This window comes from Dendrobates tinctorius, unplaced genomic scaffold, assembly GCF_039654945.1.
Source record: "Dendrobates tinctorius isolate UK_male_01 unplaced genomic scaffold, ASM3965494v1 ptg000398l, whole genome shotgun sequence".
Lineage (NCBI taxonomy): Eukaryota > Metazoa > Chordata > Amphibia > Anura > Dendrobatidae > Dendrobates > Dendrobates tinctorius.
The window spans coordinates 825,559-840,939 of NW_027362064.1; the positions used below are offsets into that span (position 1 = coordinate 825,559).

The 15,381-nt window shown below is 44.9% G+C and overlaps 1 protein-coding gene across 2 annotated transcripts in view; it reads left to right on the plus strand.

Annotated features, from left to right (window-relative positions):
• Positions 1 to 15,381, plus strand: part of NME7 (NME/NM23 family member 7) — a 238,141-nt gene that overhangs the window by 203,411 nt on the left and 19,349 nt on the right. For both annotated transcript variants that reach the window (XM_073563790.1, XM_073563789.1), the window contains exon 11: positions 637 to 744. In XM_073563790.1, the coding sequence (XP_073419891.1) occupies positions 637 to 744 (108 nt within the window). The remainder of the gene's footprint in view (positions 1 to 636; positions 745 to 15,381) is intronic.

Below are 15,381 nucleotides of genomic sequence, written 5' to 3' on the forward strand. Positions count from 1 at the left end.
TGAAAAAATATCTAATACCCTCCAGGGTTTTCTTTTTTTTGCATAACGCATTACTCAATCACTCTTACAACATCAGGACAGTACACCACACCTTCTGTAGAACAGTTCAGCTATTTCCTGATTCGGATAAAGTTTGGCATTTGGTAAGAAGCCAGGACTTTTGTAGAACAACTAATATAAACCTAAACTGATTGAAATGGCACCAAATGTACAGCTTATTTTAATGTAATTACATGTTCTTGATTTAGTGAAAGTGAAATATTTTATGTGGAATGCAACAAGGTAGATTTATTATTATATTGTCATAAACCTTGACGAGACGGGCAAAAGATGTGCTGAATTTATCAGAGTGAGACCTTTAAAAAACAATCTGATTTAATGAATATATAATTTCTAACTATACGGTGCCCTTGAGCATAATTTAGTCTTTTTTTTAGATAGGTAATGAAATCATCAAATTCAAGAAATAGTAGTTTAGCTGAAAGCTATCTAATGTGTGTGTGTGTGGCTTTTCTTTGTGTATTATGTTTTTAAAGGAAAATCCCCTAAATTTAACACTTTTTCACATGTCAAATTTATATGACTAATTTTTTTACTATTGGATATTCTTGTTTTTGTTTTTTTTTGTTCTTTTAGGAGATAGCACGTCATCTACGACCTAGGACGCTACGTGCACAGTTTGGGAAAAATAAAGTGAAAAATGCTGTCCATTGTACTGACCTTCCCGAAGATGCCGTGCTAGAGGTAATTTAGCATTCACATGATTTATGACAGCAATTCCAGACACTGTAAAAACATTTTATTTGATGAGGTCCCATAGACAATATGTTAAGGATACAGATGTACTTAAGTTAGCCACGTGGAGGCTTCATTGAACAAGTCCCAGTGCTTGAACTTACTGTAATAAGAAGAAATGCATGAGCCAAAGGCCATGTCTGTGGCAGTGGAGCACTAATTGACAGAGACTTGTGTTCTTCACATAATAGCACCAGTCATCTGAACACGTTGTTCTACTAGAGACTTATGTAAATTTTACAAGGCTTGTATTCCTAGTGTTCATGATCCTCTCGAGCACACAAGTCCAGTTTCTGCAAGATTCAACCAGATTCTATGCTTGACCAAAGGTGTGTTCGTTAATGCATGTGAACGTTCCAAGTGTAGAATCACCAGCTGGGTATAACCTTTATAGGATCGCTCACCCTGAAACTCTGCCAAGAATTGTAAACCTTTACATGTATGGTCAGAGTTTGAGAAGATGTTTATACCCTCATTACTGACTTAATTACTCATATATATTGCTGTACGTTGCCTCCCTTCTTACCATTGCTGACCACTGTGGGGACAGTAACAAATAAACCAAACATGAAATATAGGTTTCGGATTGATCATGAACAAATTTAGATGCTTCCACAGAGGGGCAGAAATTATCAAATGGATCTAAACAGTACGCACTAATTTCATGGCTTCCTTCTTTATGGAAACCCTAACGGTGTGTGCTCACGCTGCGGATTGTCCTGTGGATTTGTCAAAAACCGCTGGTTTATCTGCAGTTTTTCTGCGGTTTTCCCCTGCGGTTTGACACCTGCCATGGAGCAGGTGCCAAACCGCAGCGGAATTCACACAAAGAATTGACATGCTGCGGTTTTGAAACCGCAGCAAATCCGCGCGGAAAAATGCACCGTCTGCACTGCGATTTTCATTTTCCATTGATTTTAATGGTACTGTACACTGCGGTTTTGGTCCTGCGGATCTGCAGCAGAATCCGCAGCGTGTGCTCACACCCTAAGTGTGCACACGATGTCTTTTTCAGTTGGGCGAGTTATCAGGGTTTTCAAGAAAATGATGGCACGATGTTTTTTTGACTGAAGCGTCTTTTGTAGCGTCTTTTAACTTGTTTAATTTTTTAACATTTTTGACCATCAGCGATTTTTTTTATTAGCGTTGTTTTTCCATAATTTGTTTTACTGATGTTTTTGCGACATTTTTTTTTTTACTTCCATCAAATTGCTGACAGTTTTTGATGCAAAAATGCTGGTAAACCACTCAAAAAATGCCATCTCCACTTTTTTTAGCCTTCTCATTGACTTCTATTAGAAAGTATGGAGTATTTTTAGAGCAGAAAATGTCTGAAGAATGGTCAGCTCACTTCTTTTAACCGCTAGACGGTCAAAAGACTGACCATATGAACAGCAAGTCGCTTTTACATATAAATCCGTATGCTCATTATTTTCACTTTTCAATTAGCACATTTTCAGGTAGTTTTCAGAGCGGAATCATATTGAAAAAGACATCAGGTGCACATAGCCTAGCAACTGTGTTTTCAGATAGACGCTGAGAAAACCTGACTAAATATTGCTTTTAAAAGAGCTTAATGTTTCTATTTGAGAATAATGCTGTATAAATTAGAGGTGCAGAGCTTGCTGTTCTGCACAGAGCTAAGGCTAGTTTCACACTAGAGTTTATTTCCTGCAGCGCATGGCGCCGCTAAGCCCTGCCCCCTCCCGGCTCCCTGCCCGCCCCATCCGGTCATCGGCGCCTACTAGCGCACATGGACGCTTGCGATCTGCGCACCCTATCTTTAGCATAGGGTGCGCAGATCGTGCGCTGGCCGTGCGCTAGTAGGATTTTAGTGTGCGCTGCACACTTTTGAAGGTGCGCCGTGCGCGCCAAAATGCAACATGCTGCGTTCGGCGCACCTTCAAAAGTGCGCAGCGCACGCTAAAATCCTACTAGTGCACGGCCAGCGCACGATCTGCGCTACCTATGCTAAAGATAGGGTGCGCAGATCGCAAGCGCCCATGTGCACTAATAGGCGCCGATGACCGGATGGGGCTGGCAGGGAGCCGGGAGGGGGCGGGGCTTAGCGGCGCCGTGCGCTGCAGGAAATAAACGCTAGTGTGAAACTAGCCTCACACTTGAGAAAGCCAACACTAACTCTATTGCTGCATAACAGAACACTAGGGATGAGCGAGCACTAAAATGCTTAGATGCTCGTTTTGAGTAACAAGTATAATATTGTGAGAGTCAATGGGAAATCCGAGCATTTTTCCGGAAGACCTTACAGGGAGGTCTGAAGGAAAGTGAAAATGTTGAAATGAATAGAAAAAGTGCCGAATGGAAGGAGAACAGCATGGGGAAGACCCCCAGAAGCATCTCTGACTCCCAGATTTCTGCTGAGAACAATGGTGTCACATTTTTGCTCCACTTTAAGGAGTGACAAACATTCAAAATCGACGAGAAATTGGAGTTGACAGGAAAAAAATGTTAAGAAACATTCTTTCCTGTATAATGACTTTTATATAAGGCAAAATTTAAAAAGGATTAAAAAAAATAACAATTTAAGTAAACCAAAACTGAAATATTTATAAAAAAATTGGAAATTTCAGTGTAATTTATGAAGGAAGCAAGAACTGACGAAAATTTGATGGAAGAAGGACTCAGATACACCCTATATTAAACAAAAAAGGAGGGCCTCATACACATTCTGTATTGTCATGTAGTGGTACTACTAGACTCATAAAGGCTATACACAAAGTGCAAAGGCTACTGAAAATTAGAAGCAGGGTCATCCCTACACCCTTGAAGGAACCAACTGTATTACCTCATTCAAACATTGTGAACAAAGTGTAGTTGTGGTACTCCCACACTCATAAAAGGTCTACACATAGTGTAAAGTCTGCTACAAATTACAAGCAGGGTCATCCATATACCCTTCAAAGGACTAACTGTAGTATCTTATCCAAATATTAAGAAAATGTAGTTCTGGTACTTCTGCACTCATAAAGGATCTGCACACAGCACAAAGCCAGAAAAAAATGAGAGGGTCATCCAAGCCAAGGCAACAACTGGAGGGCATTATTCAAATATTAAATGTTTAAAACACTTTGTGTGCTGCTGTCTTCTGGTGTTGTAGAAAAATTGGGGCTAATCCAGGCATTGTTAATTTTTATTAGAGTGAGCTGGTCTTTTATGACCCCACCTCCACCCACCTACCTGGCAGCATTAAAACCGCACTCAGACAAGATGCTAGCAGTAGGGCAGCACAACACCTCCAAGGCATAGAGGGACAGCTCATGCCAGTTGTTCAGCTTTGAGACCCAATAGTTAAAGGTCGCAGAGGAATTAGGGAGTACACTGGTTTTGTCAGCTAGGTATTGCTTGACCATCTTTAAAAACTTTTCCCTCCATGTCAAAAATACCCAGCCATCAGAGCCTGGATGCTGGGAGGGTGTCATGCAATTGGCCCAGGCCTTTTACAGTGTATCCATGCCTCTGCTGTACCTAGTGTGTGTCTCCTTTACCTCTCCATCTTGGTTAGGTGAGGAAACGTGATGAATACAATGCGAGGGTCATGGGAAAGGCAGCAGTACATAAAGTAGGCCATATGTGCCAAGCTCCCAACAGCCAACACTTCCCTGTTTCCTCCATGATGACGACTCTTCCTCCTCCCTCTCTTCTTCCTCCATCTCTTCTTCCTCCATCCCCTCGTCATCCCATCCACATAGGAGAAAATGGACAAAGCTTGTGTGAGTACTAGCCTCTGTTTCGCTAGCAACAAGGTCCTGTACCTCCTCCTCCGCCTCCTCATTGTTGCCCAATGTGTGCGGAGTAGATGAGATGAGACTGGGGTGGGTAATATCTCCGTGTTTCATGTCAGACATCCATGCCCACTCTTCAGTGGTTATGTGCGGAGGCTGACCAGAATACCGACGGGCATGTTGGAGCTGGTATACTACAACTGGCCTCTGCTGCGCATGTGCAGTGTGGAGTTACAGTGCATGGTCACTTCACACACCAGTTGGTGAGGTTGCATTTGCATGCGCTGCTGCAGCACTTCCAGAGCGGCGACAGCTGTAACTAATGTGTGTAAATGGGCACTGACTCAGAGTACCTTGAAAAGAAGCTCTGGCAAATCTAGGTAGATTTTCAGAAACCGCTGAACTACCAAATTGATCATGTGGGCCAAACATTGTACGTGTGTGAGCTTGCCAAGCTTCACAGGCGCCACCAGGTTACAGCCATTATCACATAAAACCATGCCTGATTCGAGGTTTAGTGGCGAGAGCCACAGATCAGTCTGGTCTGTTATTCCTTTCAATAACTCTGTCGCAGTGTGCAATTCGTCTCCTATAATAATAATAATAATGATGATAATTTTTATTTATATAGCGCCAACATATTCCGCAGCACTTTACAATTAAGCGGGGACATGTACAGACAATAAATTCAATACAAGTTAATACAATTTAAACAGTGACATTAGGAGTGAGGTCCCTGTTCGCAAGCTTACAATCTACAAGGAAATGGGGGGGACACAGTAGGTGAAAAGTGCTTGTTAATTCAGGTCTGGCAATTGTAATAAATAGGGATTTTCATATAAAGCTGCATGATCCGGTCATCAGCCCGTGTGTTTAAGTGCAATAGTCAAGTATCAAGTGCAGTTATCGTGTGCATGGAGAGTGTGGAGACAGATGAATAGCAGGGTGCAGATTCAGAATAATATTTGGAAGGAGGGAACAGGGCAAAGTTAGTTTACTGAGTAGTTGATGTGGTAGGCTTGTTTGAAGAGATGGGTTTTCAAAGCGCGCTTGAATAGGTCGGGGCTAGGTATCAGTCTGATCGTCTGGGGAAGTGCATTCCAGAGAGCTGGCGCAGCACAAGAGAAGTCTTGGAGACGGAGGTGCGAGGTTCGGATTACGGGGGATGTTAGTCTTAAGTCATTTGTAGAACAGAGGGCACGTGTAGGGCGATAGACAGAGATGAGAGAGGTGATATCAGAACAGTGGAGAGCTTTGTGGGTGAGAGAGATGAGTTTATACTGGACCCTGTAGCGAATAGGTAGCCAGTGTAATGACTGGCACAAGATGGAGGCATCGGTGAAGCGGCTGGACAGAAATATGACCCTGGCTGCCGCATTCAAGATGGATTGGAGAGGAGAAAGTTTGGTAAGAGGGAGACCAATCAGAAGAGAGTTGCAGTAGTCCAGACGAGAATGAATAAGAGCGACAGTAAGAGTCTTAGCAGTTTCAAAGGTGAGAAAAGGTCGGATTCTGGAGATGTTTTTAAGATGCAGGTGACAAGAGCGAGTGAGTGATCGGATATAGGGAGTAAAGGAAAGTTCAGTGTCGAATATGACCCCAAGACAGCGGGCATGCTGCTTGGGAGTTATGATTGAACCCTCCAGGGTTACTTCGATGTTAGGTAGAGAGAGGTTAGTAGAGGGGAGAAACACAAGAAGATCAGTTTTGGAGAGATTTAGTTTCAGATGGAGGGAGGACATGATGTTAGAGACAGCAGACAGACAATCCTTGGTATTTTGAATTAGGGTAGGGGTGATGTCAGGGGAAGAAGTGTATAATTGGGTGTCATCAGCATAGAGATGATACTGGAACCCAAATATGCTGATTGTTTGTCCAATAGGGGCAATGTATAGAGAGAAGAGGAGGGGGCCTAGGACTGAGCCCTGCGGGACCCCGATAGTAAGGGGACGAGGAGAGGAAGAGGAGCCGGGAAAAGATACAGTGAAGGAGCGGTCAGAGAGGTAGGAGGAGAAACAGGAGAGGGCTGTGTCCTTGAGGTCTATAGAGCGGAGCATAGTGAGGAGGAGCTGGTGATCCACAGTGTCAAATCCGGCAGAGAGATCCAGGAGAATCAGCAGGGAGCAATGACCTTTCGATTTAGCTGTTATTAGATCATTAGAGACTTTAGTGAGTGCAGTTTCAGTAGAGTGTAAAGAGCGGAAACCATATTGTAAGGGGTCGAGAAGAGAGTTATCCGAGAGATAGCGGATTAGATGGGAGTGGACCAAGCGTTCCAGGAGTTTAGAGATGAAGGAAAGGTTAGAGACAGGTCTGTAGTTAGCAGTGCAGTTCTGGTCCAGGGATGGCTTTTTAAGTAAAGGGGTTATGATGGCATGTTTAAATGAGGAGGGAAATATACCTGAAGAAAGAGAGAGGTTAAATATTTTAGTCAGGTGAGTGGTGACCACTAGTGAGAGAGACTGCAGGAGCTGTGAAGGAATGGGGTCACTGTTGCAGGTTGTAGGCCGAGCGGAAGCGAGGAGCTTGGAAACTTCTTCTTCTGAAAAAGGTTCAAAGAAATCTAGTGAGCTTGAGGTGCGGCAGGGAAGGGGATCCAGGCACTGAAGAGATTGGGCTGAGATATCCTGATGGATGTGGTTGATTTTTTCTAGGAAATAAGTGGCCAGATCCTTACCGCTGAGGTTGGTGATGGGGGCCCGTACTTTAGGTTTCAGGAGGGAGTTTAAGGTTTCAAAAAGTCGTCTTGGGTTGTTGGATAGTGAGGTGATGAGGGTGGTGAAGTAGGATTGTTTGGCCAGATGAAGGGCAGAGTTATAGGTTTTGAGCATGAACTTATAGTGGATGAAGTCTTCTGCTAAGAGAGAATTTCTCCACTGCCGCTCTGCACACCTTGAGCAGCGCTGAAGAAAGTGTGTTTGCATTGTGTGCCAGGGCTGCCATTGTCTGTGTCGGATCTTTCTGCGTGTAGAAGGTGCTGCTTGATCTAGGGCATTCTTCAGTGTATTATTGAAGTGTGACAATGCTAAGTCTGGACAGGAGAGGGAGGAGATGGGGGCTAAAGATGTGTGGAGATTGTCCATAAGCTGGTGGGTATTTATCCCTTCACTACCAAGGGTGGTTTGCACGTTAACTCCCGGGCCAATTTTTACAATTCTGACCACTGTCCCTTTATGAGGTAATAACTCTGAAACGCTTCCATGGATCCCGGTGATTCTGACATTGTTTTCTCGTGACATATTGTACTTCATGTTAGTGGTAAAATTTCATTCATATAACTTGCGTTTATTTGTGAAAAAAATGGAAATTTGGCGAAAATTTTTAAAATTTCACAATTTTCCAACTTTGAATTTTTATGCCCTTAAATCACAGAGATACGGCACAAAAAAACTTAATAAATAACATTTCCCACATGTTTACTTTACATCAGCACAATTTTGGAACCAAAATTTTTTTTTGTTAGGAAGTTATAAGGGTTAAAAGTTAACCAGCGATTTCTCATTTTGTAGACTTTGATGGAATGGTCTGCGGGTGTCATGTTGCTTTTGGAGAGCCCCTGATGTACCTAAACAGTGGAAACCCCCCATAATTGACCCCATTTTGGAAACTAGACCCCCTAAGGAACTTATATAGATGTGTGGTGAGCACTTTGAACCCCCCCAATGCTTCACAGAAGTTTATAATGACCGGGTGTGAAAATAAAAAAAATCGTATTTTTTCAACAAACATGATCTTTTAGTCCCCATTTTTTTATTTTCCCAAGGGTAACAGGAGAAATTGGACCCCAAAAGTTGTTGTCCAATTTGTCCTGAATACGCTGATACCCCATATGTGGGAGAAAACTACTGTATGGGCACACGTCTGGGCTGGGAAGGGAAGTAGTGACGTTTTGGAATGCAGACTTTGATGGAATGGTCTGTGGGTGTCATGTGTGTTTGGAGAGCCCCTGATGTACCTAAACTATTGAAACTCCCCACAAGTGACCCCATTTTGGAAACTAGACCCAACACGGAACTTATCTAGATGTGTGGTGAGCACTTTGAACCCCCAAGTGCTTCACAGAAGTTTATTATGCCTGGGCGTGAAAATAAAAAAATCATTTTTTTCCACAAAAATGATATTTTTGCCCCCAATTTTTTATTTTCCTAAGGGTAACAGGAGAAATTGGACCCCAAAAGTTGTTTTGCAATTTGTCCTGAGTAGGCTGATACCCTATATGTGGGGGTAAAACACTTTGGGTGCATGGCAGAGCTTGGAAGGGAAGGAGCACCATTTGACTTTTTCAACGCAGAATTGGCTGGAATTGAGATCAGACGCCATGTTGCATTTGGAGAGCACCTGATGTGCCCAAACAGTGGAAACCCCCCAATTATAACTCCAACCCTAACCCCAACACACCCCTAACCCTAATCTCAGCCCTAACTCTAGCCCTAACTCTAGCCCTAACCCTAGCCCTAACCCTAATGGGAAAATGGAAATAAATACATTTTCTTTTAATTTTATTATTTTTCCCTAACTAAGGGGGTGATAACAGGGGGTTTGATTTACTATTTATGGCGGTTTTTATTTTTGGCAGCTGTCACACGCTAAGGCAATGTGCCCGCGTAGCGTTTTAAAACACTCACTAAAAACCGGACTCCTTCCCAGAAATCGCGCGGGATTTTACCGCGATTATGATCGCAATTTTGCCGCGATTTTCGTGTGCGATATTCAAGCACTTTCCAAGCGATTTGAAGCATCGCTTGGAAAGTGATTGACAGGTTGGTCACACTCGTCAAACATAGTGTTTGACAAGTGTGACCAGGTTTTTACTATTGAGGCCGCCTATGCGGCATCAATAGTAAAAGATAGAATGTTAAAATGCTAAAAAAAAATAAAAAAATCGGTGTATATTTACCTTCCGGCGTCCCGCACTGCATTCCCGGGCCTCAGCGTTCCCAGTAATGCCTTGCGAGACCTGTGATGACGTAGTCTCGCGTTGCTATAGCGATCTCGCGAGACCACGTCATTACAGGGCCTTGCCGCAAGGCATTACTGGGAGCGCTAGGCCGGGAATGCAGCGCGGGACATCGGAAGGTAAATATACCCCGATTTTTTATTTTTTATTCTTTTTTTTACAGGGGACAGTCTCCTCTCCTCCACACCGTGGGTACCAACCGCACATGAGACGCTTAACTTCCCGCATGGTGGGCATAGCCACATGCGGGAAGTAAGCGATTCTCATGCATTCCTATGGGTGCGGCATCGCGGCAATTCTTTGCGATTCCGCACAAAAGAATGAGCATGCTGCGATTTTTTTCCGCGATGCGATTCCGCCGCTGAGAAAAGCGCAGCATTAGCACAGCATGTGCGGAATGCCATAGGAATGCATGGGGCACATATATATATATATATATATATATATATATGATATATATATATATCTTCAGCAAAGCCTGTTGCTGCTTTTCTGAGGCAGTGCTGCAGAGCTTCCAGCTTCCGACTGATATGGACGACGTGCTCTGAGTTAGCACATCGGAGATGAAGGATGAGGAGGATCAAGAGGGAGTGCAGGAACTGGCATAGGAAGTGGAAGAAGTCCTGAAAGAAGTAGGGCCAGCAATCCTCAGCGTTGGTAGCACATGTGCCATGCCAGGGTGAGACTTGGTCCCGGACTCCACAGTGCCATCAGGGAAATGTAGTATCCCTTGCCACAAGCACTTGTACACATGTCAGTCATTAAGTGGACAATCCCAGTAACCGTGTTTGTAAGGGCATGGGTGTTGTTCCTGGACACAAACTGGTACAAGGTACCACTCCGGGAGAAGTAGTGGTGCCTGGGGACCGAGTGCCATGAGTTGGCAGAAATCCTCCGTGTCTACAAGTCTAAGCATTCTGGAAATGTGCTTGTTTAGCATTTGGGCCTGTGGATGGGTGGCTGGGAACTTTCTTTTTCATTCCAAAGCTTGGTGTAAGGACAGATGAATTCTGTGCTGGGACGAGGGTTGGAAGTGCTTGATGATGGTGCCTCAGAATATGGAAGGACAGATGCAGGGCGGCAGATTTCTGCTCCAGTACCATGGACAGTGGATTTGCAAACACCTAGCAAAGGGGAAGAGGCAGCTGTATCATCCACTGGCACCAATTGTGAACCCAGGCATTTGGCCCACCGAGTTATGTGCTTAGATGACGTGCTTGATCATGCTGGTGGTGGTTAGACTCTTAGTGGTCAGGCTGCTGATCTTGACATGGCACAGGTTGGAAACCATTTTTTTGGCCCAGAACTCTTTAAAAAGTCCCAGACTGGGGAACACCTAACTGATGGAGAAATTCACAAGTGTCTGTGTTCTGCGGAACAGTTGCACTCCTTCTCACTCTGGTCACCCCACTGCCTCTTCCTGCCTTCTTTCGGTGCAGCTGATCCCTCTCCCTCAGCTCTGGTGGCCTCGCTCTGTATTCCAGCTTCCCAGGTTGGATTAGTGGACTTTGTCATGCACAACCTCATCTTCCACTGCCGCACCCTGGTCCTCCTGACTTGGAGACTTAACCACAACAACCTGAGTTATCAGCAACTGTGTCTCATCATCATCTACCTCCTTAGACAAAATTTGCCGTTTCCCACAGTCATCTTCTTGTAACCGTGGCTGCACTAAGTTTTATGCATCACTCCTTGGAGTGTCCTAGTGTGGGATCGCTCGTCTCCTGAGACTGAACATGGTGGGAGGAAGGAAGATTAGGGTGAGTAGCAAGTGATCCAGACTTTTGGGAGGTGAGACTGGACAGTGTGGAAGACTGGGTGGTGCTGGTAATCATGCTAGAAGCATTATCTGCTATCCAACCGACCACCTTTTCACTCTGGTGTTGCTTCAGAAGTGGTGTCCCTTGTCTCCCTGCAAAATGGGACAGGAAACTACGTGACATGGATGGGTGTGTTTCTTGTGCTCCAGCAGCAAGCTCAGTCACACCTGTCCCACGTTATCGCCGTTTGGGTGCACCATCATCAGCACTTCCCCGTCCCTTTCCACACGCCTTACACATTTTGTAATTACTAGGTCTCTGGAAACCAAGTTTCCTTGATAAAATGAAAGTAATTTTTTTTTAATTTGAAAAAAAAAGGACACCTGTAGCAGCCGAGCATTTTTTATTTTTTTTAATCTCAAACCACCTTAATTTTACACAAAACATGTTCATCTGCATGGATCACAATAGTCAATTTTTGGAACAAATATATTGTGAACTGTAGCAGGCCAACCATTTTTTCCAAATTTTAAATGACCAGAATTTTGCACAAACACATTAAACTGTATGGATAACAATATAGTCAATTTTTTCATCCATAAAAAATGTGGTCACGTCGAGCAGCTATCTATTTAGCAAAGTATTGCAAAGCCCTGCCTAGGTTATCATATCAATTTTGGATCAAGGCTATATGGATTTATGGTTTTATAACCCAAACTGAAGGATAAGAAATCCTGATTTACCAGATTTAACCCAAGAAAAGAATTGCTTTCTTGCAAATTACATTTGCATCTGCCTAACATCTGTTTGCAGGGCTGCCACTAGGAATTTCGGGGCCCCATACTGGCAAAATTTTCGGGGCCCCCTTGAGACTCCACCCAGGCTCCACCCCAGCCCTGCCCTCCACCCCTCAAACTGTCCACAGCCCCACCGCTCTCTCTTGGAAAAACTCCACTTCTCACCAATCACATATTAACAGTTCCCATCTCCAGATCACACACATAGCCAGCAGCTCTTGTTATGGCCAAAAGATTTTTTAAATCTGCCACCACAAGGTAGACTCTTTTGGCTGGGCCCTACTCTAGCCTATTAAACATTTGCTAAAATATCCAATACAATTTAGGTATATTTTTTATTTATTTTTCAATTTTTAAAATGACCAATAATATCACATCCAAAGGGACAAATACCACCACACCATGACCAGACACCATATTACCACCACATAGTGACCAATAATACCACATACAAGGAACAAATACAGCCATACCATGTCCAGACCACATATTACCACCAGTAACAGAATAATAGCACATACAAGGGACAAATACCACAGCACCATGACCAGACCACATATTACCAGCACATGGTGACTGGATACTACAATACTGATCATTAATAAAAAAAATATTACTATCACCATAAGTGCCATTATACACAGGAGATATGTACTCAGTATGTAGTGTCTGTGTACAGGTAATACAGTGATCACCAGTGACATTATACACAGGACCTCTGTATATAGTGCCAGTGTACAGGTAATACAGTGATCACTGGTGACATTGTACAAAGGCACTCTGTATATATTGTATAGTGTCATTGTACAGGTAACACACTGACTCACCAGTGACGTCTCTAGGTAAAGTCCTTCATCTTTGCTTTTCATCTTTCATCCAGCACAGATCGCCATCACGTCTTCCAGCCAGGACTCGTCTCTGCAGGAAATAACACAGTTATCTAGAGCTCCACTTGCAGAACACATTACTTAATTTTTTTCCCAACTTCTACACTACACCAGATGAAGAAAAAAAGGTGACATAGTGTCACTCTGCACAGTAACAGAACCTCCCGTCATTTAAAACAGTATCCTCAAAAAAATAAAATAAATACATCACTGCAGTAATAATATCCCTTAATTAGCCCCTATGGTAATAATATCCCCCATCCTGGCTCCAGCCATATTTTCACTCTTCCTGCCCTCATGAGTATCCATTCTGCCCCCACATGATCTCCAGATCTTGCCCCATCTGTCTACATCGTATCCATCCTCCCCCATGATCCTGCACCATGTGTCTCCCATCCTGCCCCTTTTGTCTCACATTCTGCTCCCCGTGCCTCACATTCTGTCCCCTCCTGTGTTTCACTGTCACATTCTGTCCCGTGTCTCACTGTCACATTCTGCACCCTCCTGTGTCTCACTGTCACATTCTGCCCCCTCTTGTGTCTTACTGTCACATTATGCCCCCATGTCCATTCTGACCCCGTGTCTCACATTCTGCCCCCATGGTCATTCTGCCCCCTCCTGTGTCTCACTGTCACATTCTGCCCTCTCCTGTGTCTCACTGTCACATTCTGCCCCCTTTTGTGTCTCACTGTGACATTCTGCCCCCTCCTGTGTCTCACTGTCACATTCTGCCCCATGTCTCACATTCTGCCCCCTCCTGTGTCTCAATGTCACATTTTGCCCCCTCCTGAGTCTTACTGTCACATTCTGCCCCCATGTCTTACATTCTGCCCCCATGTCTTGCATTCTGCCCTCATGTCCTGCATTCTGCCCCATGTCTTGCATTCTGCCCTCACGTCCTGCATTCTGCCCTCATGTCTCACATTCTGCCCCATGTCTCGCATTCTGCCCCCTCCTGTGTCTCACTGTCACATTCAGCTCCCCCCTGTGTCTCACTGTCATATTCTGCCCCCATGTCTCACATTCTGCCCCCATGTCTCACATTCTGCCCCCTCCTGTGTCTCACTGTCACATTCTGCCCCCTCCTGTGTCTCACTGTCACATTCTGCCCCCATGTCTCACGTTCTGCCCCCTCCTGTGTCTCAATGTCACTTTCTGCCCCCTCCTGTGTCTTACTGTCACATTCTGCCCCCATGTCTTGCATTCTGCCTCAATGTCTTGCATTCTGCCTCCATGTCTTGCATTCTGCCCCCATGTCTTGCATTCTGCCCCCACGTCCTGCATTCTGCCCTCATGTCTCACATTCGGCCCCCATGTCCATTCTTTCCCCATGTCTTGCATTCTGCCCCCATGTCTTGCATTCTGCCCCCATGTCTTGCATTCTGCCCCCACGTCCTGCATTCTGCCCTCATGTCTCACATTCGGCCCCCATGTCCATTCTGCCCCCATGTCTCACGTTCTGCCCCCTCCTGTGTCTCAATGTCACTTTCTGCCCCCTCCTGTGTCTTACTTTCACATTCTGCCCCCATGTCTTGCATTCTGCCTCCATGTCTTGCATTCTGCCCCCACGTCTTGCATTCTGCCCCCACGTCTTGCATTCTGCCCCGACGTCCTACATTCTGCCCTCATGTCTCACATTCGGCCCCCATGTCTCGCATTCTGCCCCTCCTGTGTCTCACTGTCACATTCAGCCCCCTCCTGTGTCTCACTGTCATATTCTGCCCCCATGTCTTGCATTCTTCCCCCATGTCTCACATTCTGCCCCCTCCTGTGTCTCACTGTCACATTCTGCCCCCATGTCTTGCATTCTGCCCCCATGTCTCACATTCTGCTCCCTCATGTGTCTCACTGTCACATTCTGCCTCCATGTCTTGCATTCTGCCTCCATGTCTTGCATTCTGCCCCCATGTCTGCATTCTGCACCCATGTATTGCATTCTGCACCCATGTATTGCATTCTGCACCCATGTATTGCATTCTGCCCCCATGTATTGCATTCTGCTTCCATGTATTGCATTCTGCCCTGTAAGGTAGCGCTGTTGTTCAAGTAGGGGATACTCGCTTAGCCATCACAAAACCAGATCCGGCACGGGTTTCCATAAATGAATTATAGTCCATGCGGTTTATTCAGCATCATAAACACACAGCAGTAACATAAAGTTCATCACATCAGCATAGCGTCCATGACAGAGTTCAGCTCTGTAACCCCTGTGGTCACACAGGAAAGGCATATACAGGCTCATCAGCCTCAGTTATCTCACCCACGTCAGGGTTTCCTCATGACTGCTTCACCTCATCATGTTGCAGACGTCCATTCCCTCCAGGGAATCATCAGGCATGTGCAGCCATTCAACACAGCGTTCCTTGCTGTCAGGATGACAGCCCCCATCTCTCCCAGACGGGGCCTTCCAAAACGGACCAACCAGGTCCCAGCATTCATCCA